The sequence below is a fragment of the Trachypithecus francoisi genome, unplaced genomic scaffold (genome assembly GCF_009764315.1).
Source record: "Trachypithecus francoisi isolate TF-2019V2 unplaced genomic scaffold, Tfra_2.0 Lachesis_group13, whole genome shotgun sequence".
Lineage (NCBI taxonomy): Eukaryota > Metazoa > Chordata > Mammalia > Primates > Cercopithecidae > Trachypithecus > Trachypithecus francoisi.
The window spans coordinates 44615567-44639853 of record NW_022681458.1 but is presented as its reverse complement, the minus strand read 5'-3'; the positions used below and the strand labels follow the sequence as shown (position 1 = coordinate 44639853).

The 24287-nt window shown below is 39.5% G+C and overlaps 1 protein-coding gene across 10 annotated transcripts in view; it reads right to left on the bottom strand.

Moving 5' to 3' along the window:
- The window catches only part of ANKRD44 (ankyrin repeat domain 44), a 362557-nt gene that overhangs the window by 141244 nt on the left and 197026 nt on the right, over positions 1-24287 (bottom strand). For all 10 annotated transcript variants that reach the window (XM_033230774.1, XM_033230771.1, XM_033230773.1 and 7 more), the window contains exons 9-10: positions 16109-16187; positions 5986-6100 (exon numbers count right to left, since the gene is read on the bottom strand). In XM_033230774.1, the coding sequence (XP_033086665.1) occupies positions 5986-6100; positions 16109-16187 (194 nt within the window). The remainder of the gene's footprint in view (positions 1-5985; positions 6101-16108; positions 16188-24287) is intronic.

Here is a 24287-nt window from a genome sequence, read left to right as displayed (position 1 = left end):
ATCAAGAATGAAGGTGCCAAATCACACCAAAGTTAACAATGCATAAGTTACATGGAAGAGGAGACCAATTCCAGTTAAATTGCCACATTTATTTGACCAGTCATTAAATTAATGGAACACATTTATATTAGCTAGTTTTAATTTAGCTGTTAGTTGGCATCTCCTACCCACTTATTTCAGAATCAATGAGGTCTGCAGGCCTGTCTTCCAGAGAGCTATTAGAAGTGAAGAAAGAGACTTCACACGATTAGAATTTGGGGTCTTTGAAGTTTTCCCTCTGGCATCAGGGAGACGTGGCTGCCCTCCCTACATCCAGTCTTTTCTAGAGCCTTCTTCTTTAGGCCATGTGGGTAAAGAACATATGATTAAAGTGACCGAGTCAGAAACTTGGGCTTTGAATCCTCATTTTGCCACTTGCTATCTACTTCATCTTTGGTGAGTGCATAATAGTTCCCTCCTCAGGAAAATAAGATAATTACAGTGACTCTATCATGGAGCAACTGTTAAGGATCCATTGAGATAATGTTCATATAATGCTAAAATGGAGCATCAGTCACATGGAAATCCTTTACCATACATGTTAGTATGATTGTTGCCCTTGCAATCCATATAAGCTTAACTGGCAATCAGCAGTAGATGAGTTTTGAAGTTGTAATCAGGTTGTACTTCCTTAAAATCAGGTGTATGATTCCTTAAAAGCCAAGAATGAATCATGATCAGTTAACACTTCTGTTATCTTTCTGTGTGTCTAAATTCTTTATAATACTTACCTCACAAGTGTCCCAGCAAAGCGGGATTGTTTTAGCTTTGCTCACTGAGTGGGTGAGACAAAAACATTTCCTAAATTTAGAATAGGATGATTTTGATTTTTTACCCAAATGATCAGTCCAACTAAATAAACCAATTTCTTACGAATTTTATCTATGCAATTCCAAGTATTTATTATGCACCCTTAAGTGACAGCCATGAGACCTGGTCCTTGTTATTTGCAATGAACAGATGTTTTCAGTGGTTCCTTTTGAATCAAGTTTAAACACTCTAAAGTGGCTCGAGAGGCCCCTTCTCTATCTGGCTGTTGTCTAATCTGCATATTCTAGAATCTCAATAAACTTGCTTCCATTCCTCTAAGTGCCAGGCTCTGTCTTGCCCCCAGGCCTTTGCACATACCAGTCCCTCTACCTGAAATTCTCTTATCTTTCTCTCCTGCTTCTCCCATTATTTCTCCAATTAATCAGTGCATCTCTGAAGCACTGGAAATATCTTTGGGATCTCAAGAGTTCTCGGTGAGAATCTTTAACCTGTCTTTTCCTTTTCATGATAATCTAAAACAACTGGCATAAAAGCATTTTTTTGGCTCATCAGAGTGGCCCTTTATTACCACATACCTCTGCCTAATTTCAGTGCCCATGTTTGTACTGAGGATCACACTGGTGTTAGTGTAGTACTGGCATGGGCCAGTGAGAAAAGAATAAAGATGGGCTCAATAGACAAGTGACAGGACTGAACCTAGGGAAGGCCAACGATAATGCAGTACCTGAGCCTTCCATATAAACAAAATTTGGCAGTAGTTTGAATAAGGGGTTCTGTGCTGCATGCCAAGTCCACTGTTCCACCATGTTAAGCCACTGCAAAACCTCCATTCTTGAAGTGTACACTGAACTCTAAAGAGCCTGCACCTCAGCCACCAGGACCATAATCACAAATGGTGATTTCACTTTGGCAAAATGTGAACTATCACATCATCTGTTATGTAGGGGCACCAAGCCATGTGCTCAGGAACTGAGGGTCCAGATCCAGTAGACCGAAGATGAGTCCCATTTCTACCCCTTACTGGCTCTGTGATCTTGAGCAGGTAACTGAACCTCTCTGTGCCTCATTTACACATTCCCATTTAAGATGGGAATAATCATAGCACTTACTCCATGAGGTTATGGTGAAAGTTAAATGTAACCCTTCAGAGCAGTGCCCAGAGGGAAGCACTCATAATGCTTGCTACTACTAAATTGTACAGTTAACATGAATGGTGTTGGTTTCTGTTTGCATGTATTTTGTCATTTTTAAATATATTAATTTGTTAGTGCCAAAAGCCTAAGGAGTTTATCTAGTTTACGTTTATACATATTTATGTATCATTATAATAAAAACAAGTATATACTGAGGATTTAAAGACTCTTGCTACTAGGAGCTAACTGCTAGTCATCCTTCAGTCTTGGTGAACCTTTACATCTTGCTTCTCTAGTCTTGCGAGACTGGGTTCCACATCTTAGATATGTTTTCACACATCCCAGTGGCACCCAGCAATTGCTCTGGCATTACACTTAGCGTGCATGATTGTATTGCTTGTTTAAATCTTGCTCCCAGGGGATTATAAATTCCTCAAGGGCAGGGACCTCTATAATCCCAGAACCTGGAATCGTAGGTACCACTTAGGCCCTCAACCAATATTTAGTGAATGAATGAATGTCAGAGGCAGCTATCTATAAACTATAATATCCCTAATTCTGTTGCAGTTGAGGCAGAAAAAGAATGCATAATTGGTAAGCAAATGGCAAATTAAAATTCTGGAGACAATCCCCAAACTAACAAAATTAAAGAAGATAAACCAAAGGGCTTTGACACTATGTAAAGTTGCATGAGCACTGAGTCAAACCATAGGAAGTGACTCTGACTTAAAGTTCAGAGAAGCAAAAAGAATAACAAAGAACATTCTAGTCAAGGGCTGACATTTACTTTAGATTCAAACAAATTCATAAGAAAGTAATAATGATAAAACTTGTCATATAGAGTTAATTTAAATACGTTTGGCTATATTGCTTATGAATGAAGATGGGTTCTTTTCACAAATGCTATTTGTTTTTTCACTTATTTATGAAAGGCCTATTTTTCTCCTCTTTAATAATTCTATAAGGAACCCAGAGAACAGTGATTTTCTGAGAGGCTTTTAGCAAATTTAATCTTCTCCAATTACTCTTCCCTTCATTTTGATATTTTGCCCTAGGGTGGTTTCCATTCTCCCCCCCACACAAACACACCAAGGCACTTACACACACACATACAATCACTGCCCTAAGGAACCATTGTCACTGAAGGTAGCATGTCGCATCCCCAGATTCGTTGTGACAAAGAAAGCAGACATGGCTCTTTGAGGCTTAGACAATGTTTCCCTTATCTGTGTCCCTAGGACATAGCAGAGACAATGGAAGAAAAGGCTACTTGAACAACAATGCTATTTTTAAGGCATTTTTGCTACATGGTCTGTGTTTCTATAAATTGAAAGCAAAATAATTACAAGGAAATAAACTTTAATCATATTGAATTAAATGGTTTTTAGGGAAAAATTTAAAGTAACTATTGGGTCCAGCTTATTTTTATTCCTAAAATGGATTCAAGTCTAGAAGAAAATCAGACATTCATAATTGTTTGACTAAAATTTCCCAAGTAACCCAAAGCTGAAAAAAATACCACTGAAAATATTAACACATTACAGGTAAAATCAGTTGGTGCCTAAATTTTTTTTCTGCTTATTTAACACTGAGCTTTTATTGCAATCTCTAGCTTTGGACATCCACAATCCGGTTGGGAACTCCAGAACCTGGTAAGAGCATCCTGAATCTTAGTGTAGAGCTCTTTCCACAAAACTGAGAGGCTTATTTTAACTTACAACATCCCAATTAAAAAGTTCTTTTGGCTCACAGCAGATTCCCCTCTCTTCTGTAAAAAGACATCCCACTGCTAATACTATTTGTCAGCATTCTCCTCTTCTGTCATCCCTCAGCCTCATCTTTAGCCCAAGACCTCATCTTTTCTTTCCTGGACATTTGCAAGAGGCTGCCAAGCGTTTCTAGCCTGGACTGCCTCCAATATGTCTGGACCGCCTCCAATATGTCTGGACCGCCTCCAGTATGTCTGGACTGCTATCAGAGTGATCTTTCTTACACACAAATGGGATCATTAGACACAACCTGTTCTACACCCACTTATAATTCTTTAACAGCTTCCGAATGACTCAGAATGGAATCTAATTCCTTAGCAGGACTTGCAAAGTCCTTTGAGATGTGGCTCTTCCAGCCTTTCCACTTTATTTCTTTCCACTCCACCCACCAAACATCCAATGACCCAGCTTTAGAAATGTGCTTTTAACATGTTCACATGTTTATGTCTTTATAACGACTGTTCCCTCTTCTTGGGATATTCTTCCTTGCTGCCATTTCTCTTTCTACCCCATAATTCTGTCCAACTAGCAAACTCCTACATATCCTTCCTTTTGTTACAATGTTGTCTCTTCTGGGGGATCCAGAAAATTAGTGTCTCTCTCTCTCACTCTGTTCCCACAGCCTGGGCCAAACATCCATCTTAACAAACTTCACAATACACAATCATTTGTGTTTGTTCTTATCTCTACTACTAGACTGGGAGGTGTTTGGAACCCAGTTCAACTTAATATTGGACTGATGAAGATAAATCATTATATCCTACCAATCTACCAGAGTACTTCACAAAATTCATTTTAAGTCCAGGATACCTGGCCCTCTGTGAATCTGATTTCATGATACCACTACATTTTCCCCAGACCATTTCAATTTTAGCTCATTCTCATATAAGACTTTCAACTGTGTTGCACAAAATTGACAAATAAAACAAAATTCCTAAGACACACTGCCCTCATATGGTTTTTCTTCTAAAAATTCAGTTATTGTTACACACAGTCTCTGTGATCAAGGCTAAACTCTTTATTCAGGGATTGAAGGCCCTCTTTAATTTAGTTCTACTACCTATTATTAAATAATAAAATAATAGTTAACATATATTGATAGCTGACTACGTGCCAGGCACTGTTCAAAGAGCTTTTAACATGGGTTATCTTTTTAATAACCTTAGCAGATGTATTTATAGAACTCATATAGATCTTACCAGATACCAAAGAGCTTTACTAGTAATTAAGTCATTTAATCTTTATAACAAACCTACAGAAAAGTACTAGTATTACTACAATTTTTCCAATGAGGCAAGGGGCTTAAAGTCACACTGCTCACAAGGGAAGCAGCTTGGATTGGCGTCAAGGGAGCACCCACCAAAGCCTGCACTCCCGACCACCCTGGGTCCTGCCCCTGGGTGGCATATAGCATCACCACATTCTCTACTCTGTCAGGCCAAGTTCTTCCCTGATGTGGAGTCTTTGCCTCTTTTGTTCCCACTTTCCTCCCTGCTTGGGATGGCTGCCACCCTTAGCTGTACTCAGGTAATTCTCAGCCCCTAAAGCCTAGCTAAAATTCATCTTCTCTTTGAAGCCTTTTCAGAAAACACTGGCCACCTTTGAGTTCTCTCCTCCCTGTCTATATTCTGTGACACAGATTGTCTACACCAAACATTTGCCACTTAAGTCTGTTTCATTTAGAACTTTATGATATATGATCTTGCATGGTTCTTTGACTTAAGTGGGTCTTGGGCCCTGAACAAAATTATGAGCTCCTTGAAGCTAGGTAACTTACATCTTCTGAAATCTCCCATAGCACCCAGCACAGACGCTTTATGTATTTTTGTGGAATTGAAGTTCAAAATGAAGTCAGGTTCCCCCTTCCCTATATAGCAGATTGACTCAATTGTACTCTATAACATAAAAGCTGAGTAAGCACTCTGAATAAATTTTGAATTGGCTCAGTTATGTTTTACTTTTCCTGTTTAATATTAAGCACTGGGAAGGACAGAAGAATATTAGAAAGAAAAGTTGGGAATAAAGTTCAAGTTTCCTTAATCAAAACCACTGAAATAGACCTCATTTGGGTGAAGCCAAAAAATAAAATTGGTTCTTCTTTGCCTCTGTCATTAAAAGGCACTTAATTTATTTAAAATGTAATTTGTATTTAGTATAATGGTACAGATCCACCTTAACCTGGATAAATGGGAACTATCTACTGCATGGAAGAATCTTTTCGGCAGTATTCCCACTTGAGGCAATTATTCCACCGTATTTTTGCGGTAACCTACTTGGCTGTGTCAGCTCCGCTGGTTATTAAGGTGTTAATCAAAAGCTCATGACCGTATCTTGCAGCCACATGGAGAGGAGTGTTGCCATCCTTATCCACACAGTCAATTTCACCTCCTGAAAAAGATATTTTAATACAGGATAACGCAAGGATTCAGGTTGATTCAGGTGCTATGTTCTCAGTTAGTCTCTCGTATCAACCAAATGTTGATTTCTTTCCTATTCCGGTTGTGCATCTTTGCTCTGAAGTACAAGAATGCTTTTAAAGGGGTCAAGTCATCCTCTGAAGCAGCAGCAGTAGTAGTAGATCTGCGTTGACAGAAGTCTATTAGAAATGCTTTTGAGGCTGGGCTTGGTGGCTCACACCTGTAATCCCAGCACTTTGGGAGGCTGAGGTGGGTGGATCACGAGGTCAGAAGTTTCAGACCAGCCTGACCAACATGGTGAAACTCTGTCTCTACCAAAAATACAAAAATTAGCTGGGCGTGGTGGTGCATGCCTGGAATTTCAGCTACTCAGGAGGCTGAGGCAGCAGAATCCCTTGGGCCCGGGAGGCGGAGGTTGCAGTGAGCCAAGATTGCGCCACTGCACTCCAGCCTGGGTGACAGAGTGAGACTCCGTCTCAAAAAAAACAAAAAAAAGAAAAAGAAAGAGAAAAAGAAATGCTTTTGAGAAATCTTTCCATATTGTCTTAGTTAAGGATCCAAATCTCACAACTAATACCTGCTCTGAATGAACAATGTATTCAAATCCCATAAAGTGTAATTCTGAAGACATGTTTAATTTTAATTGTCTCTCCTGAATTAAAGACCTATGTAAACCTCTTGCTAAAACATAAGAACCAAAGGGGATGGAGAGTTCAGGAAATGATTTCATGTAATTTGATGATCTAGCTTATATTTTAATATTATGACTAAAATGAGTAAAAGCATAGACAATAAACTGAAAATGCCTATATTTATAAAAACTATGACAATAATCATCCATACTTCTTTTAATAATATTGTCATTATGTTTTATTTTGCCTTCTCTTCCCCCAGTTTTTATTTCACTAAATTTCTTTTTTTCCTCTCCCTTTTGTGTGTGTGTGTATATGTACAATGGTCTATTCATCATTCATTTATCTGAGGAACCATTTAAAAAGTTAGATATCATAACATTTTACCACTAAGTATGTTTTTCCTAAGAACGAAGACATTTTTCCACATAACCACAATTCCATCATTTTACCCAAGAAATTTAACATTCATAAAATAATTTTATGTAATATTAGTGCATATTCCAATTTCTCAGACTGTCCCCAAAATGTGCTTTATAACAGTTATCTTGTTTTAATCCAGGATCCAATAAAATACCCTGATAGCACTCACTCGGTTGTCACATCTCTTTGTTTCCGTTAATCCAAGACAATCCTCCTGGCTTTTTTTTTTTTTTTTTAAGTTTCTCATGTCATTGATATTATTGGAGGCCAAACCACGAGTTGTGTCAGATGCTCTGCATTCTGGAGTTGTCTTTTGGTTTTTTCATTGTTAGATTCAGGCTAAACATTTTGGGAATAATGCCCAGAGCAGATGCGTGCTTCCCACTGCATTTTCTTACAACACACACAGTTACTCCATTACCAGGCGATGCAAAGTTTGACTACTTGCAATGGGTACCAACTTTCTTGGGAAAAGAAAGAGTTCTGAAAATGGATGGCGGTGATGGTTGTACAACAGCGGGAATGCACTGGATACCACTGAACTGTACACTTAAAAATGGTTAAAATGGTAAATTTTATGTCATATATATTTTACCACAATAAAAAAAAGGCTTGATTTTTTTTTTTTTTTAATTGGTTAAGGTGGTGTCTGCCAGTACATTTACTGCAAAAATGTCTTTTCCCCTTTGTAATTAACCAGCAATCTTTGGGGTGATACTTTGAGACTGTGTAGATATCTGATTTCCCAACAGACTTTTCCACAATAATTTTTAACATATGTAGGGAGTACTTTGTTCAAAATTTATCTGAATTTTTTACTGTGTGCTTATATTATCAATATAAATTAGGTTCATTTGATTCTGTTTGCTTTCAGATTTTTTTACTGGGTTTTATTTTATTTTAATAATAAAATATTATTACATATTTTAATAATATGTAAAATATTTACATTTCAAAAGTCAAAATATTTTTGAAAAGGCTTACTCATTCTTATCCCTTCCTCTTCATCCTCATACACATCCTATAGTAATCATTTTCATTAGTTTTAGTTTATGCTTCTGTGCTTCTCTTTGCAAAAAAAAAAAAAAAAGAATTTCCCCCCTACTTAACAGTATATCCTATAACTCACTTCTAAAGATGACTTCTTGGAGATCTTCCTGATTTTTGTACAGTTTTATTGTTTTCCATTGCACAGTCGTATTAGTTTAGTACATTCATCTCCTATGGATAAGCATTTAGGTTGTAAATAACATTTTGCTATTATCTGGAATGCTGCAGTGAATAATCTCATACGTATGTTGCTTCATATTTGTTAGATGTATCTTCAAGGTAAAGTTTCAGAAGGGAGATATCTAGGTCAAAGGGAAAATTAATATGTGGTTTTGTTAGATTTTTGCCAGATTTCTCTCTGTAGGCACTGTGCAATTTTGCACTCTAACCAGCACAGTATGAGAGGCACTTTTCCTTATAGCCTTGTCAAGCTTTTGAATATCTGCTGTCTAATGGGTGACAGCTGGAATCTCTCTGCAGCTTTCATTTGCATTTCTCTTATTATGAGGGAAGTTCTCTTGTATGAGGGAAGTTGAACATGTTTTCATAATTATAGAAGGACCATTTGTTTATCTTTTTCTGTAAACTATTTTTCATGACTTTTGCTCATTTTTCTAAGTTTGTGTGTATGTCCATAAACATACACACAATACTGATATCTAAACCATATACACACATCCATATATGCTAGGATAAGTAATATAAAACCCTGAGAAATAGAAATATATGAATGGCTTCAATCACTCTAGAAAGAGGTGATACATTTGTTTTAAGTACCTTATTTCTGATTGAGAAAGTATTTTCTTATTGTAGAAAATTTAGAAGATGCAGTAAAATAGAAATATAAAGAGGAAAACAGAAGTCATCTATAAATTCACTGATTATCCAAGATAGTCAGTACTAGTATTTTGGAATATTTCCTTCCAGTTGTGTGTACGTGCGCATGTGTGTGTAGAATTTTCCCATGGTTGAGTTCCTGGTGTAGAAAGAGTTTTTTAATTCTATGTTCTCCTTTAATGTTACATTACAAACTTTTCCATGTCATTAATTTTTTTCATTAATATAATTGTAAATGACTACATAATATCAATATCTAGAGAATTTACTTAGCAAGTCCCCAATTAATAGGCATTGAGGCCATACCCAAATTTTTGCTATTAAGAAAAACACAAGAATGAACATATTTACAAATAGTCTTTACATTTCAGATGATTTCCTTTAGTAACTTTTTTTTTTTTTTTCCCTGAGATGAAGTCTCGCTTTGTCTGCCAGGCTGAAGTGCAGTGATGCAGTCTTGGCTCACTGCAACTTCCCCTACCCAGGTTCAAATGATTCTCCTGCCTCAGCCTCCCGAGTAGCTGGGATTACAGGTACCTGCCACCATGCCCAGCTAAGTTTTGTATTTTTAGTACAGATGTGGTTTTGCCATGTTGGCCAGGCTGGTTTCGAACTCCCAACCGCAAGAGATCTACCTGCCTCAGCCTCCCAAAGTGCTGGAATTATAGGCATGAGCCACCACGCCCAGCCAGCAACATTTTTAAAAGTAGGACTACTGGACTAAAAGTATGGAGACCCTTGATACATACTGGCAACAAGCTTTTGAGAAAGGCTGTACCCATTAGCATTCCCATCAGCAGTATACTCGAGCACTGTGCCAGAAAGAAGCCATTGAGAGTCTTTTCAGATCCGGGGAAAGAGCATCACCTTCTAGGCCAGGACACTGTTCCTTGTAATAAGACCATCCATAAGGTCCTCATCAAATCTATATGGTCCTTCATTCCAATGAATCCTACTATTGGCCATTATAACTAATAACTCCCCAACATTTGTTTTCAGCAAACAATGCTTTTTTCTAGCCAGGTGTACTGGCAAAACGCAGGGCTAGAGTTTAAGAATATTTGCTACAAAGTGAAATGATTACCAAAACGTGTGTGCTTTGTGAAGGGGACAATTGTTTCAAAAACTCCAATTAGTACACACAGGATTTTGGATGGGTCCCTCTACTCTCAAGACTTCTGTGTGTAGAATTTTGTTTGAAAATCAATTTGCTGCGGATAAATTTACCCATTTAGGGGTTTGCAACTTAATACTGTTTACAAAAAGGGAATCCCTTTTTAACTGACTGGGACAGAGAAATCTAAATGGGAACTTGAATAGAAATACTGATCTTTCTTCAAATCTTTGTTTCTGTGTTACAGTGAGGTTTTTTGTTGTTGTTATTTTGGGTTTTTTTTCAGCCAGACTCTCGCTCTTGCTGCCCAGGCTGGAGTTCAGTGGCACGATCTTGGCCCACTGCAACCTCTGCCTCCCCAGTTCAAGTGATTCTCCGGCCTCATCCTCCCGAGTAGCTGGGATTACAAGCGCATGCCATCACGCTCAGCTAATTTTTGTATTTTTAGTGGAGATGGGGTTTCGCCATGTTGGTCAGGCTGCTCTTGAATGCTGACCTCAAGCGATCTGCCTGCCTCAGTCTCCCAAAGTGCTGGGATTACAAGTGTGAGCCATCGCATCTGGCCTTATTTTTAAAATGTATTGTCCAAATAATAAAGTATGATCACTTTTGTAAAGTAATAATTAAATATCTTTACATATTTTCTTAAATACATAGAAAAATCCAAAGTGTCACCAAACTGCCAATAAAAATTCTTGGGATAGGGCTGAGGAGACACATTGGTGGGAACCACAGGGAATCTCTTTCATGACTTAATTTTAGTTTACAGTGAGCATGTACTACTCTTATAATCAGGAAAAATGATAAAAGAAAGCTAGTTATTGTGATCATCTAGGGACTCAACAGACAGTTAACTATGGCCTGAATTTAGAAGTGTCCAGTTGAGATCAGTTCATTGTATGATTTGATGGTAGCTTTGGAGACAGGCAGCCACCTCGTTCCCACAGATACCTCAGAGCAATTCAATGTGCACGTATCCGTATCAGAGCTGCCCATGGTGGTCTGCCTAAAAGCCTCAACTGTCAAACTGATCCAGGGAGATGTGGGACAGATCCCCAGACTGCAGAGATCTGGACAAACATTCCATCAATCCACATCCTTCCCAGCCAAGAGTCACCAAACCATTCTTAAAAAGTGTTAGAGCCTCCAGGTTTACCAGTCTCAAATATGCCAAAAATTGGGTGGAGAAAGGGAAGAGTGAAAACTATCAGGAAGGGTGGAATAGAGGGTCTGAGCTGGTAAAAGTTTTTTCTTGTAGTCGTTGCTTTCATTTTACAAGTCAGTTTAAAACTATAAAAATATAGATAACTGGCCAGGCACAGTGGCTCACACCTGTAATCCCAGCACTTTGGGAGGCCAAGGTGGGCAGATCACCTGAGGCCAAGAGTTCAAGAACAGCCTGGACAATATGGCGAAACACCATCTCTACCAAAAATACAAAAATTAGCCAGGTGTGGTGGCAAGCGCTTGTAGTCCCAGCTACTTGAGAGGCTGAGGCAGGTGAATTTCTTCAACCCAGGAGGCAGAGATACCAGTGAGCTGAGATCATGCCACTGCACTCCAGCCTGAGCTACCCAGCAAGATTTCATCTCAAAGAAAGAAAGATAATTATTGTCCATATATGCTTTTGTTATCATTTAAAATATATTTCAAGAGGCCAGGCGTGGTGGCTCACACCTGTAATCCCAGCATTTTGGGAGGCTGAGGCAGGTGGATCATGAGGTCAGGAGATCGAGACCATCCTGGCTAACATGGTGAAACCCCGTCTCTACTAAAAAACACAAAAAATTAGCCGGGCGTGGTGGCGGGCACCTGTAGCCCCAGCTACTTGGGAGGCTGAGGCAGGAGACTGTAGTGAACCCAGGAGGCAGAGTTTGCAGTGAGCTGAGATGCACTCCAGCCTGGGCAACAGAGCGAGATTCCGTCTCAAAAAAAAAATATATATATATATATATATAATATATATATTTTAGTAGAACATCATAACTTAGTGGAAAAATAAAAGAGAGACTCTCTATTTGTTATCTGAAAACATGTTTTCTATTTAAACAGTACCTCTACAAAAGTGCATTTCTATCTTATAATCACTCTACAAACCTTTTCATTTTCATTTGAAAATTTTTAAAACTTCCTTGAAATGCAAATGAAATATCTTTACTGTTTGTCATTTGAAGTTTGCAAGTTAAATATTGGTGATTGATCATTGACAACCAGTGAGGAAAATAAACATTTGCCAGTTTAGAAGTATGCAGAGAACATCAGAAAGGATAATTAATTAGCATCTTCTAAGCATTCAACTGAAATTAGTTTTTCACTGCACAAACAAGAATGGTCAGCTTATTAAGTTGCCTTGGAAGTATTGTGAGCCAAAGGGTCAAAAATCTCACACTGACTCATCCTAACCTAGAACTTGACTCTTCCTTTTCAAACTCTATTTATTTTTAAAGCTTCTGTGAAGAAAACATCATTTTTGAACTTGTGTAACCTGCTGGACTACATCTGAGGGGGGTGCCTAGGGCCAATGGTGAGGTCAAATACCTCCGGACACCACATGGTGTCTTCACTCAGTTCCTTTCCCTCTCTCACTGTGACAACACAGCTTCAGACAACAAACAATGTGATTGGATAGCAGAGTTAGTCTTTACTAACTAAAATAGAGTGGGTTTTTTTTTGTTGTTTTTTTCATTATTATCTTACCAAAGCTGGATGATTCTGGAAAAACAAAGTTATGAAAACTAGTAATCCTGACTGGAGAGCAGTCAGGGAAGCAGAGAAAGCTATTCAAAGTCCAAACACCAATGCAATTTAACAAAACAAATAAATACAAAAAACATTCCTCAGTAGCACGTTTAGTCACTTCAGGGAGCCAAATGCTGTGCCCATGTGGTCCTGAAGGACAGAGCGGCTCCTGTTGGGTGATGTCCCACTCTGGGGGGACTGACATCAGGCCCTAGGGGCATGAGCTTCTGGAGAGGGAGGGTCCCGGCAACAGCCCAGGATTCTTCCCAGAAGGAAGCCAACAAACAGGAGGTAAAAAAAGAACTTCTTTTTCTTCTCCCCAAGGGCATTTAAAAAAATGTCAAATGGAAGAACTCACAGTTCTCACACGTGTTATGAATGCAAAAAAAATGTCAGTTGAGAGAAGGGAATACCAAAGCATCCCTTTACAGGGAAAACTCTATTTCAAATATAAGTGACTCTCAGAGTAAACAGAATTCAATTTTAAAAGGAATTTTTTTAAAACACCATTGGTTTCTGGAGGTCATGTTTCTAAGAGTGGTGGTTAAGAGTTCAGTCTCTGATGTCAGACCGCCTGTGTTCAGATCCCTATTCCACAACATACTGGCCATTTATCCAGACACAAGTGACAACCTCTCTGCCTCAGTTTCCTCATCTTTGAAATGGAGATAATAATAGTACCTCTTTCTCATAGGGTGATTGAAAGGCTTTATAAGGGGTGTTTAGCCAAGTGCCTGGCACACTGTGAACACTTGGCCTTATCATTACCACTTAGCTTTGTCATTATATATAATAGGCTATATATTATAGCCACTATATCCTTACCAATTCAGGCCGCTGGACCCTACCCAATCCATAAGCAAGATGCCAGGACAACCAGGAATGAGGGAGGTTCTGAAACAAAGATCCCCTGAACACAGAGGATAAGAGACAGGGTCTCTTTTAGGTCTCCCCCAACTCAAAAGTCTAGCAACGGCAGGGTGTGGTGGCCCACACCTGTTATCCCAGCATTTTGGGAGGCCGAGGTGGGCAGATCACTTGAGGTCAGGAGTTCGAGACCAGCCTGGCCAACATGGTGAAACCCCATCTCTACAAAAAGTACAACAATTAGCTGGGCATGGTGGCACACCTGTAGTCCCAGCTACTCAGGAGGCTGAGGCACAAGAATCGCTTGAACCCGAGAGGCAGATGTTGCAGTGAGCCAAGATCACCCCATTTCACTCCAGCCTGAGCAATAGAGTGAGACAGGGTCTTTAAAAAAAAAAAAAAAGTCTAGCAAGGCAGGACATGGAAGTCTTCCAGCCCACATGGCTCTTGGAGAGGTCAAAGCTGCCAGCAGTCCCCTGGGACTGTTGTAAGCATGCCAGCAGGACAGAGGGGAGATGCGTCATGGAGATGACCAGCACAGCCTGACACACAGGGATGAACCTGTGGGGAAGGCAGTGCTTAGAAGGAGATAAGTTGTTTTCCCTCCAACCTTGTCTCTGGAGCTTGAAGTTGCTCTAAAAGTGAACCAAGCTGTTTAAGTTTTGTTTGTTTCTAAAAGTTTTGTTTGTTTCTAAAAGTTTTGTTTGTTTTTAAAGGGGGGTGGACATTATTTCTGAAAAACAGTTGAGAAATACAGTGGCATAAGAGACGTGCTCAAAAGAGACTAGGGTCACTCCCCCCAGCCCCCTTTATTTACATTCAGCAAAATAAAACACGGTGGCCTTTTCAATAAAATGAATGTCAAAGGCATAGCACATATTTCAAATTAGGAATAGTGGGTATTGCATAGTTAATTTCTGTTTTACCTTCCTTGGCTCACTGGAAATTTGTTAGGATTTCTTTTCCCCTATAGCTTCACTGGAATGCTTACAAATTTCCCTTGCTTTGCTGCAGATACTTTGCTTCCTAAGCATAATTCCACTGGCTGGACTTCCATCCAAATGTCAAATGACTTCTTTGTTTTAAGTATTGCGTGCCTAAGACATAACTCAGTGCCACTAGTAATTCAAGTGTATGTGATCCGAAAGTCTTATAGACGAGAAAAATACAGGTCCAAGGAAATTGACTAATACCAGAATTTTGAGAAGTAGAAGTTTGGGTCAACTAAAAATAGGAACTGCTGGATTGACCTGGAATGTCAGCTTAAACTCTGAACTAAACCTGGTTGTTGTTTTTTTTAAATCATCTCTAAGATTTGCTAACAGAAGTTGTGTTATCAAAGTCAACCCACTCACAGATGCTGCTGGCCATGACCCCCTGTTATTAACATGAAGCAGGATGCAAACTGATACTCCCTAGTACTTTGACTTCAGTGACAACCTGATGGTTCAAGTATACCTTTTGTTGTGAGTCCGGAAAATTACTATATTACTGTATTATGTGACTTTCCCAGGTCTCTGTCAAACCTGTGATTTTTTTTTTTTTTTTTTAAAGACAAAGTCTCACGCTGTCATCCAGGCTAGAGTGCAATGGCACAATCTCGGCTCACTGCAACCTCCTCCTCCCGAGTTCAAGCGATTCTCCTGCCTCAGCCTCCTGAGTAGCTGGGATTATAGGCGCCTGCCATCACTCCTGACTAATTTTTGTATTTTTAGTAAAGACAGGGTTTTACCATGTTGGCCAGGCTGGTCTTGGACTCCTGACCTCAGGTGATCTGCCCACCTTGGTCTCCCAAAGTGCATGGGATTACAAGCATGAGCCACCACACCCCGCCTAAGCCTGTGATTTTATGATCCTTTATATCACATCCTTACCTGCTTTTCCTCTGAGTTATCTCATTTTTCCTACTTTTGCCCAACTAGCTTAATAAGTTTTAACTTAGGAAACTATAGTGAACTCCAAAATTTAAAAATAATTCAGATTTGTTGCTAGAAAATGAATGCTACTTACCTTTATTAGTTTCAGAGTGAGAAGCACAGGATCTTGAGTCTATATAAATGTATCATTTCCAATTTCCAAGCTCATGCTCTGTGCCTGACTCCAAATTGACTGTGACACTGTGCCTTTATGTTTTTACGATTAAGGTGGATATTGATGACATGTCTGATGAACAGTTTTTAGCAAAGTACATCAAAGAATTGTGTAATTGCATGCTTACTAAAACTCAGGGCACTGACTTTCATATGCGGGTAACGGATAGCCAAATTCACAACAAGAAGCTATTGAAAGAATGACACTGCTGAAGCATCTCTCTTACCATTCTGAATGAGGGTCTGTGACCGTGTGAACCTTCCATGGACAGCTGTCATGTGCAGTGGACTTTTGCCATCTTTACTCTAAAAAAAAAAAGAGGGAGAGAAAAACAATGGAGGTGCTCATGAGCCAGTGACACCAATCTGAAACACCCCTATGGACACTGCTAATAATGCCCTGAAAACATTTATTTATTTATTTATTTATTTATTTATTTATTTAGTATGATCAACATGAGGCTGCAGTGAGCTAGGATTTTACCACTGCACTCTAGCCTGGGTGATAGAATGACATTCTTCTAAAAAAAGATAAAATAAAATAAAAGTATGATCAACAATTAAAAGAGGCAAAGATAATTTTGAAAGGAAAAGATAAAATGCACATGACCTGTCAAGTTATTGCATAATATCACATTTTTTAAAAGCTTAGAAAAACAGTCATCCGAAACCTTTATTCCTCTCCTGTGATCTACTGGAGAAGGAAGTTTCCTTCAAGATGCTTTTTTCAACCTTTGTCTATAGTATACAAAAAAGACAAACGTGTTAACTTGATGGTCCGCTTTAAGCTGAAGCTGACCAAATGGCTCTGAATCACTGCAACTCTTAAAACTGACCTGAGACAGGGCACAGTGGCTCACACCTATAACCCCAGCACTTTGGGAGGCTGAGGCAGGCAGATCATTTGATATAGGAGTTCAAGAACAGCCTGGCCAACATGGTGAAATGCCGTCTCTACCAAAAATACAAAAATTAGCCAGGCATGGTGGTGCACGCCTGTAATCCCAGCTACTGGGGAGGCTGAGGTGGGAGAATTGCTTGAACCCGGGAGGCAGAGGTTGCAGTGAGCCAAGATCATGCCACTGCACTCCAGCCTGGGTGACAGAGTGAGACTCTGTCTCAAAAAAAGAAAAGAAAAAAAAAAACAACCTGATCTGAAACCCTCCACTATTCCCTGCATTATAATTCCATTTTTTTTTTTAAAAAAATCACTTTTAAAATGAAATAAAAGAAAAAAGAAAAAAAGTTAAAAAAAAGAAAAAGAAAGTAAATAAAGAAAAAAACAGAAAAACAAAAACAAAACCATAATTTTTCATTGTTCCAAAAGAGAATCTCTTGCTTCACTCAACTCATTAGAAGTTACAGGACTAAGGCATGGAACTTTTTAGGAAATTGTCTTTTGAATGATCAACTGGGAATGTGTGCTGAATTCATGTATTTCTTACTATTCATGATAGAAATTATGAAAGTTCCTGACACAGATTAAGCCAAAACACAGAAAATGTTCAACATCTATATACCAATCATCATTATACTAAATACCAAGGTACCACATATGTAACTAAGAAATCGTAATTTACAGAATTTATTCTGAAAATAGGCCCAAAAGAAAATATTACTGTTATTTTAGAATAAAAGTATCTCCAATAGAGAGAATGTATTTTCATCCAAGTATTGTTATCAAAAAAATCTATGTAACATTTTTCTAAGTCTCAGAGGAAACATTTCTCTAAGTTTGAGGTTAAAATACGAGGTTTTAAAAATGCATGTTCATGGCTGGGCGCGGTGGCTCAAGCCTGTAATCCCAGCACTTTGGGAGGCTGAGACGGGCGGATCACAAGGTCAGGAGATGGAGACCATCCTGGCTAATATGGTGAAACCCCATCTCTACTAAAAAATACAAAAAACTAGCCAGGCGACGAGGCGGGCGCCTGTAGTCCCAGCTACTCGGGAGGCTGAGACAGGAGAATGGCGTGAACCCGGGAGGCGGAGCTTGCAGTGAGCTGAGATCCGGCCACTGCACTCCAGCCTGGGCGGCAGAGCCAGACTCCGTCTCAAAAAAAAAAAAAAAAAAAAATGCATGTTCATTTTGTGATGAAATCCAAATGTCTGTACTTTAAAATGACTGTTTTAAAAACTCCATCTTGGAAAACAAATAATAATTTAGGTAAGTATTTCTTAGAGTGGACTGAGGACTGCCTACGTCTGAATCACCCAGGATTCTTGCTAGAAATATGAATTCTGGGCCAGGCGTGGTGGCTCACGCCTGTAATCCCACCACTTTGGAGGGCCGAGGCGGGAGGATCATGAGGTCAGGAGATAGAGACCATCCTGGCTAACATGGTGAAACCCTGTCTCTACTAAAAATACAAAACATTAGCCAGGTGTGGTGGCGGGCACCTGTAGCCCCAGCTACTAGGGCGGCGTGAACCCGGGAGGCGGAGCTTGCAATGAGCTGAGATTGCGCCACTGCACTCCAGCCTGGGTGACAGAGCGAGACTCCATCTCAAAAAAAAAAAGGAAAAGAAAAGAGAAAAAAAGAAAAAAGAAATATGAATTCTGTACCTCTGTACCTTAACCCTGAACTACAGAATTGGGGTAAGAGGGTCCCATTTTTAACCCCTGCTTTGGACTGTGGGCTAAAATAGGTTATAAAACCAAGGTTTTAACACAAGAATTTTATTATATTCTATAAGTCTACTCCTTAGAAATAAAAAAGGGATTACACATAGTCTGTGCCAAGAAAAAAAAAGTTAATTAGAACAGTAAATTCATCTTGATTGAAAAAAAAAAAAAGCACGTATCATTGTAATTCAATGTTCTCAGGTAGATGTGGGAAGAAAAGAAATAATAGGATCTTCTCTCCATCTTATATGAGTATAACCTGAATCAGAACAGACTGAGAAAGGAGAGTTGAAGCTTGATAATACTTTTAGAGGAAAAACAGGAGCAATCAAGAGAATAAGATACAACACCATCGCTGACCATGAGACATACCGGGAAGGAGAGCTCCTAAAAGTTATCTGATTCCAGAGCTAGGCCTTAGTTGTCAGGACTGCACACAGTTCCAAGGACTGAAACAACTGGGAACTACTTTGGAATAAGGATTTAAAACACCTGCTTCCAATTAAAAAGTGATGACACTTCAAGATAAATAACTAAGGAGAGAGAAGGCAGAAATTGTGGAGTTGGCATTAACTTGTCCCTAGGTGGAGCTATTTCTTTAAATTTTGCTCCAGTGTTTCCTCTTAATATGAAACCATAAGTAATTATTAATTAAATATATCTAAAGCTATAAATACTTCAGCATTTATAAAATATCTTCACACTATTTAGCTAAGCAATTTTCCATGCCTAGAACGGAGCTTAAAGGCTTTACCAAGGGGTAACCACCAACTTGGTGGTAGCTATCTAAGTTGCAGGCAGAGAGACAAAGCAGAAGTGATCTCTGAAGTGTGTGATGGGCAAAATCAGTCCCATTTCAGGGATAGCAAACACCACAACCTTCTTTTCTCTGAGAGCGTTTGTGCCTTTGGTAAAGGGACAAGTAAATGGAGATGACCAAAGTTAGGTAAAATGCAAAGAACAGCCATATGATCAGTGGTGACAATTGCTTTGCATCCATATTCGCGTATCTTTGCCTGGATTCATTTATAGCCAGAGTCCAGGCTACAGCTGATATTTTTTTCTTCACATAGGGAAACAGGTAGATAAGGTGGGGAAATTGGGAAGGAAGCATTAAGAGTATCATGGCAGCCATTTTGGGGCAGCTTTGTTCATATGTTATGGATATAAAGGGAGCTCATTATTTCAAAAAGCTATTGAAAACCAATGAAACTCAAAAGGATAATACTTTTTATTTAGCCCTTAAAGGTTAGAACTCAGAATATTAAAATTGAGACTAGGGAACCCTACTGAGTTTCATGATCTGAGAAGTTGAAATTTAGCATGCAGGGGTTCTGGCTGTTGCTACTATCCCTAGAACTGCACACAAAAATAAAACATTCCTTGCTTTCTCAAAAGAGAGAGTATGTGTAATTCTTCCATCTATTCAAAGCTTTTATGAAAATCTTTTTCTTAATTTCTAGTCTCCCTCCAATTTTCTAGTTACATTTTCCCATAGAATTTAGGGCTTCGAAATTTTTGTTATTTTGATAATCCATTTAATTAAGCAAGAAGTGCTTCTATTGAGTTAGGCATAATCAAGTCATAAAGGAAAAGTACTGAGGATTAAAATATTTTCTGACAAATATTAGTACTCTTTCAGGGCAGAACTCAGCATTGCCTAAGGAAGATTAATCTTTGAACTAAAAGGAGTGTTTATATTTTCTTGACCACCAGTCTCCTCAGAAATCCGTTCTTTTTTTTCTTTTAATCCTAATGCCTTCTTTCCTCATCTTCCAATATCTCATATACCTTCCCTAAATTTACAGACATTGTTACTCCCCAGGGTCTTGAAAGCATAATGTTCTCTGTGGCATGGTACACCCCTGGGGTCACGCAGCTCAGTGGCCCTACTACAGAGCAATGAAGCCTCTATGGAATAACACTAAGTCCACCCTGGGGTTAGGGGTGGGGTCAAATAAGGTGAGAAGCCCAGTAAGTCTTCCTAATTCAATGGAAGAGCCATCTAAAATACTGGTGTGAAAAAGCCACACATAGTCCAATTTATTTTGTTTTGTTTCATATGGTTCTAAGGGCAAGAGAGACGGAACGTGGTTGGCTCACTCATTCCTCTCCTTCTCCTCACTTCCCCAAAGTTTTAAGTACTCTGTCCCTATCACTACCTACTCTTGCCTATTCCAGTTTTCACCTTCAACTTCTCCAACACAACCTATTCCATAATTTGGTCCTGGTACATATAGAGAAGGGAACTGGTCCACTTCAAGCAGACATGTTTCAACTCCCATCTCTTAGAGCTAAATGATCTAAGAGCCCACAGATAGAAAAGAACTGAGACCATGCACAGGCTAAATGTCACTGACCAGGAGGTAGACAACCTGGCAATGGCAATTTCTGAGTCTGTCTTTCTAAGTCGTATCCAGCACAGCTCTATGTCTAGTGCCTTCTTTAATGCTTTGAATGCTTGCTAAAAAAGCCTTGAGATGCTACAGAAATTACAATGTGGTCTCTAATGGGGAAGAAAAAATATTTTATACTTTCTCATGTTCTACCTATTTACAAATTACAAGTAAACCATCAGTGGATTATAGTATCAGTAAAGTATATCTTTATTTTATCACAATTAAACTCATATTATGAAGTCAAAAAACAGAGCCAGAGTCAATCAATCTAAGCAAAATGAGGAACTGTAAAATGCAGGCTGAATACACATCCCTCCTCCTCTTCCCATCCATCTTTTAATTGCTCATGAAGACATAACTTTTACTGTTTTGTGAGAATAGAAGAAAACAAAGTGAACATGTGGGTAGGTACTGGCTGCATTTCAATATGCTATTTCCCTCAACCTTTGGAAAATCTAAACAAATACAAATTGTCTTGCAATCTACAAACACTTTCAAAATCCAAGGAGCAATGTGGTATAGGGAGATAACAACTTTAATTAGACAGCTACCTCCAGAGTCAGACAGGATGGCTCTACGGAAATGTTAGATGATCCATGCATCCAGAGTGGATCTGGAATAACTAAGGAGGGTTCAAAGAGAATTAGGAAATCAGAGGATACAAACAGAATAGATGAAGGGAGACTGAGAATGAAGGCTAGATTTGGTTCAAAATCCTATTTACACAGATTCAATCATAATGAACCCAAATCTCATAGTTTTAAAATGACATTTCTTACATTCGAGTTATGATTAGCAGTCCACAGGAAAAAAATAAATATTAAAATTAAGGAATTATGCTTTTCAGTTCCATTTGTGGAAGGGAAGAAGGGGCTGCAAAAACCAATGTATCACAGCAGTTGAAGTCCCTTCTCCAATCTGAACTGACCACTGGTCAGTTAACTGGAAGCAGTAGGCAGCTGTGCCAGAGAGTAGCCTTCTAGCCTCAGGTCTCAGGCACACCGAGAGCATCGGTGGCATGTTTTACAGATGGAATGAAGTGCATCAGACAACCCCGTGAATTAATTAAGTGGAGGTTGGTAAAGAGAGTGCCTTTATTAAGTTTCAATAATTTCCCTTCCTTTGAAGGATTCACAGGATGTCCTTCAGACACCAGGATGGCAAGACAGATGTCTACAGTTTTGGGAACATTGACAGTTTGGCCACCCGTGTGCTTCCTGCCCCCTCAACACCATGCTCAGCAACTTCAGCCCCACACAAAAACTCCTTCCCAACCTCGGACGACAGTTCCTTGGTCTCTTTGATGCCCCATTCTTTTCTGTCTGCTTTCCACCTTCATGAAAACATGACACTCCTTCCTGTCTCCTCTAACACCTTTTTTCATCCGTTTCTCTGGCTCTTTCTCCTCCTCCTGATCCTAAGAGTAAAGGGCTGTCTCACTTTCTGTACTTGTGCTATTACATACTCTCTCCTTGGGCGGTCTCGTCCCTTTCTCCTGGTTTCAGCAATCACCTTTACATGAATGAAGCAACCTACACTTTTTCTTCTGTTCTCTACCAGTCTCTCATGCTAGAACACCACCTTTTACACTATTGAACTTCTCAGACTGGCTATACCAAAACCTAAAAATCAGCTTCTCAAAAACTAAATGTATCGGTTTAACTCCCTACGCCTACTCTTCCTCCTGACATCCTTCTTAAGGAACATTAATGATAACATCTATTTTTCTAGTGCTTATCATGTGGCAGATATTATTCTACATGGTTTATGTGTGATAAAGCTGTTTAATGTTCACAGCAGTTCCATGGAGAAGATACTTTTGCTTCTCTAATTTTACAGATAAACTGAGACACACAGAGAGCTTGTTTATGATTAGATAGATACTAAAAGTCAAGGCTAGGATTGGAATTTCGGCAGTCTGGCCCCAGAACTGAACACTTAACTACTCTGCTGTACCACCTTTCTTCACTGGATTTCTTTCTTTCTTCCTTCCTTCCAATTTTATTTTATTGATTTTATTTTTTTGACAGAGTCTTGCTCTGTTGCCCAGGCTGGAGTGCAGTGGCAGGATCTCAACTCACTGTAACCACCGCCTCTCAGGTTCAAGCAATTCTCCTGCCTCAGCCTCCTGTGTAGCTGGGATTACAGGTGCGTGCCACCATACCCAGCTAATTTTTGTATTTTTAGTGGAGACTGGCTTTCATGAAGTTGGTCAGGCTGGTCTCAAATTCCTGACCTCGTGATCTGCCTGCCTGTACCTCCCAAAGTGCTAGGATTACAGGTGACAGACACCACACCTGGCCAATTTTTGTATTTTTAGTAGAGACAGGGTTTCACCATGTTGGTCAGGCTGGTCTTGAACTCCTGACCTCAGGTGATCCACCCACTTCGGCCTCCCAAAGTCCTGGGATTATAGGCATGAGCCACTGCGCCTGGCCTCTTTGCCACATTTCAATCCTTACATTAGTCTTCAACTCTTCCAGTTCATGTCCCGCCAAGTCTTGCTGATTGTCTTTCTCCAAAGCCTCTCCCTTCAGTCAGCTCCTCCCCGTTCCCCTGTTCCCTTATTACCTCTTACCAATGCCAGTTTTATTGATTTCTAGTTATCTACTAATCAGTTCTCTCTAGGTCTGCTACACCTGGGTTTTCTTTCTTTCAAAAGTGAAAATAGCTTTCTCGTTTTTCTAGGTATAAAAATAACATGCTCTGCTAGGTACAGTGGCTCATGCCTGTAATCCCAGCACTTTGGGAGGCTGAGGCAGGCAGATCGCTTGAGCTCAGGAGTTGGCAGCCAGCCTGGGCAACATGGCGAAACCCCGTCTTTACAAAAAATACAAAAATTAGCAGGATGTGGTTGCATACACCTGTAATCCCAGCTACTCGGGAGGCTGAGGCCAGAGGATGGCTTGAGCCTGGGAGGCAGAGGTTGCTGTGAGTCGAGATCCCACCTCTGACAGCAGAGCCAGACCCTGTCTTAACAAAAAAATAATGATAATAACAATAAAAATAATTTTTTAAAATTATCATTGTTTCACAATCAGAAGACAAAAGCATATACAGGAAAAAAAAAAAAAACTAAAGGCCAGGCATGGTGGCTCACACCTCTAATCCCAGCACTTTGGGAGGCTGAGGTGGGTAGATTGCTTGAGCTCAGGAGTTAGAGACCAGCCTGGCCAGCATGGCAAAACCCCCTCTCTACAAAAAATACAAAAATTAGCTGGGCATGGTGGCAGGTGCCTGTAATCCCAGCTTCTCGGGAGGCTGAGGCAGGAGAATCACTTGAACTCAGGAGGCAGAAGTTGCAGTGAGCCGAGATGCTGCCATTGCACTCTAGCCTGGATGACAAGAGCAAAATTCCATCTCAAAAAAAAAAAAGAGAGAG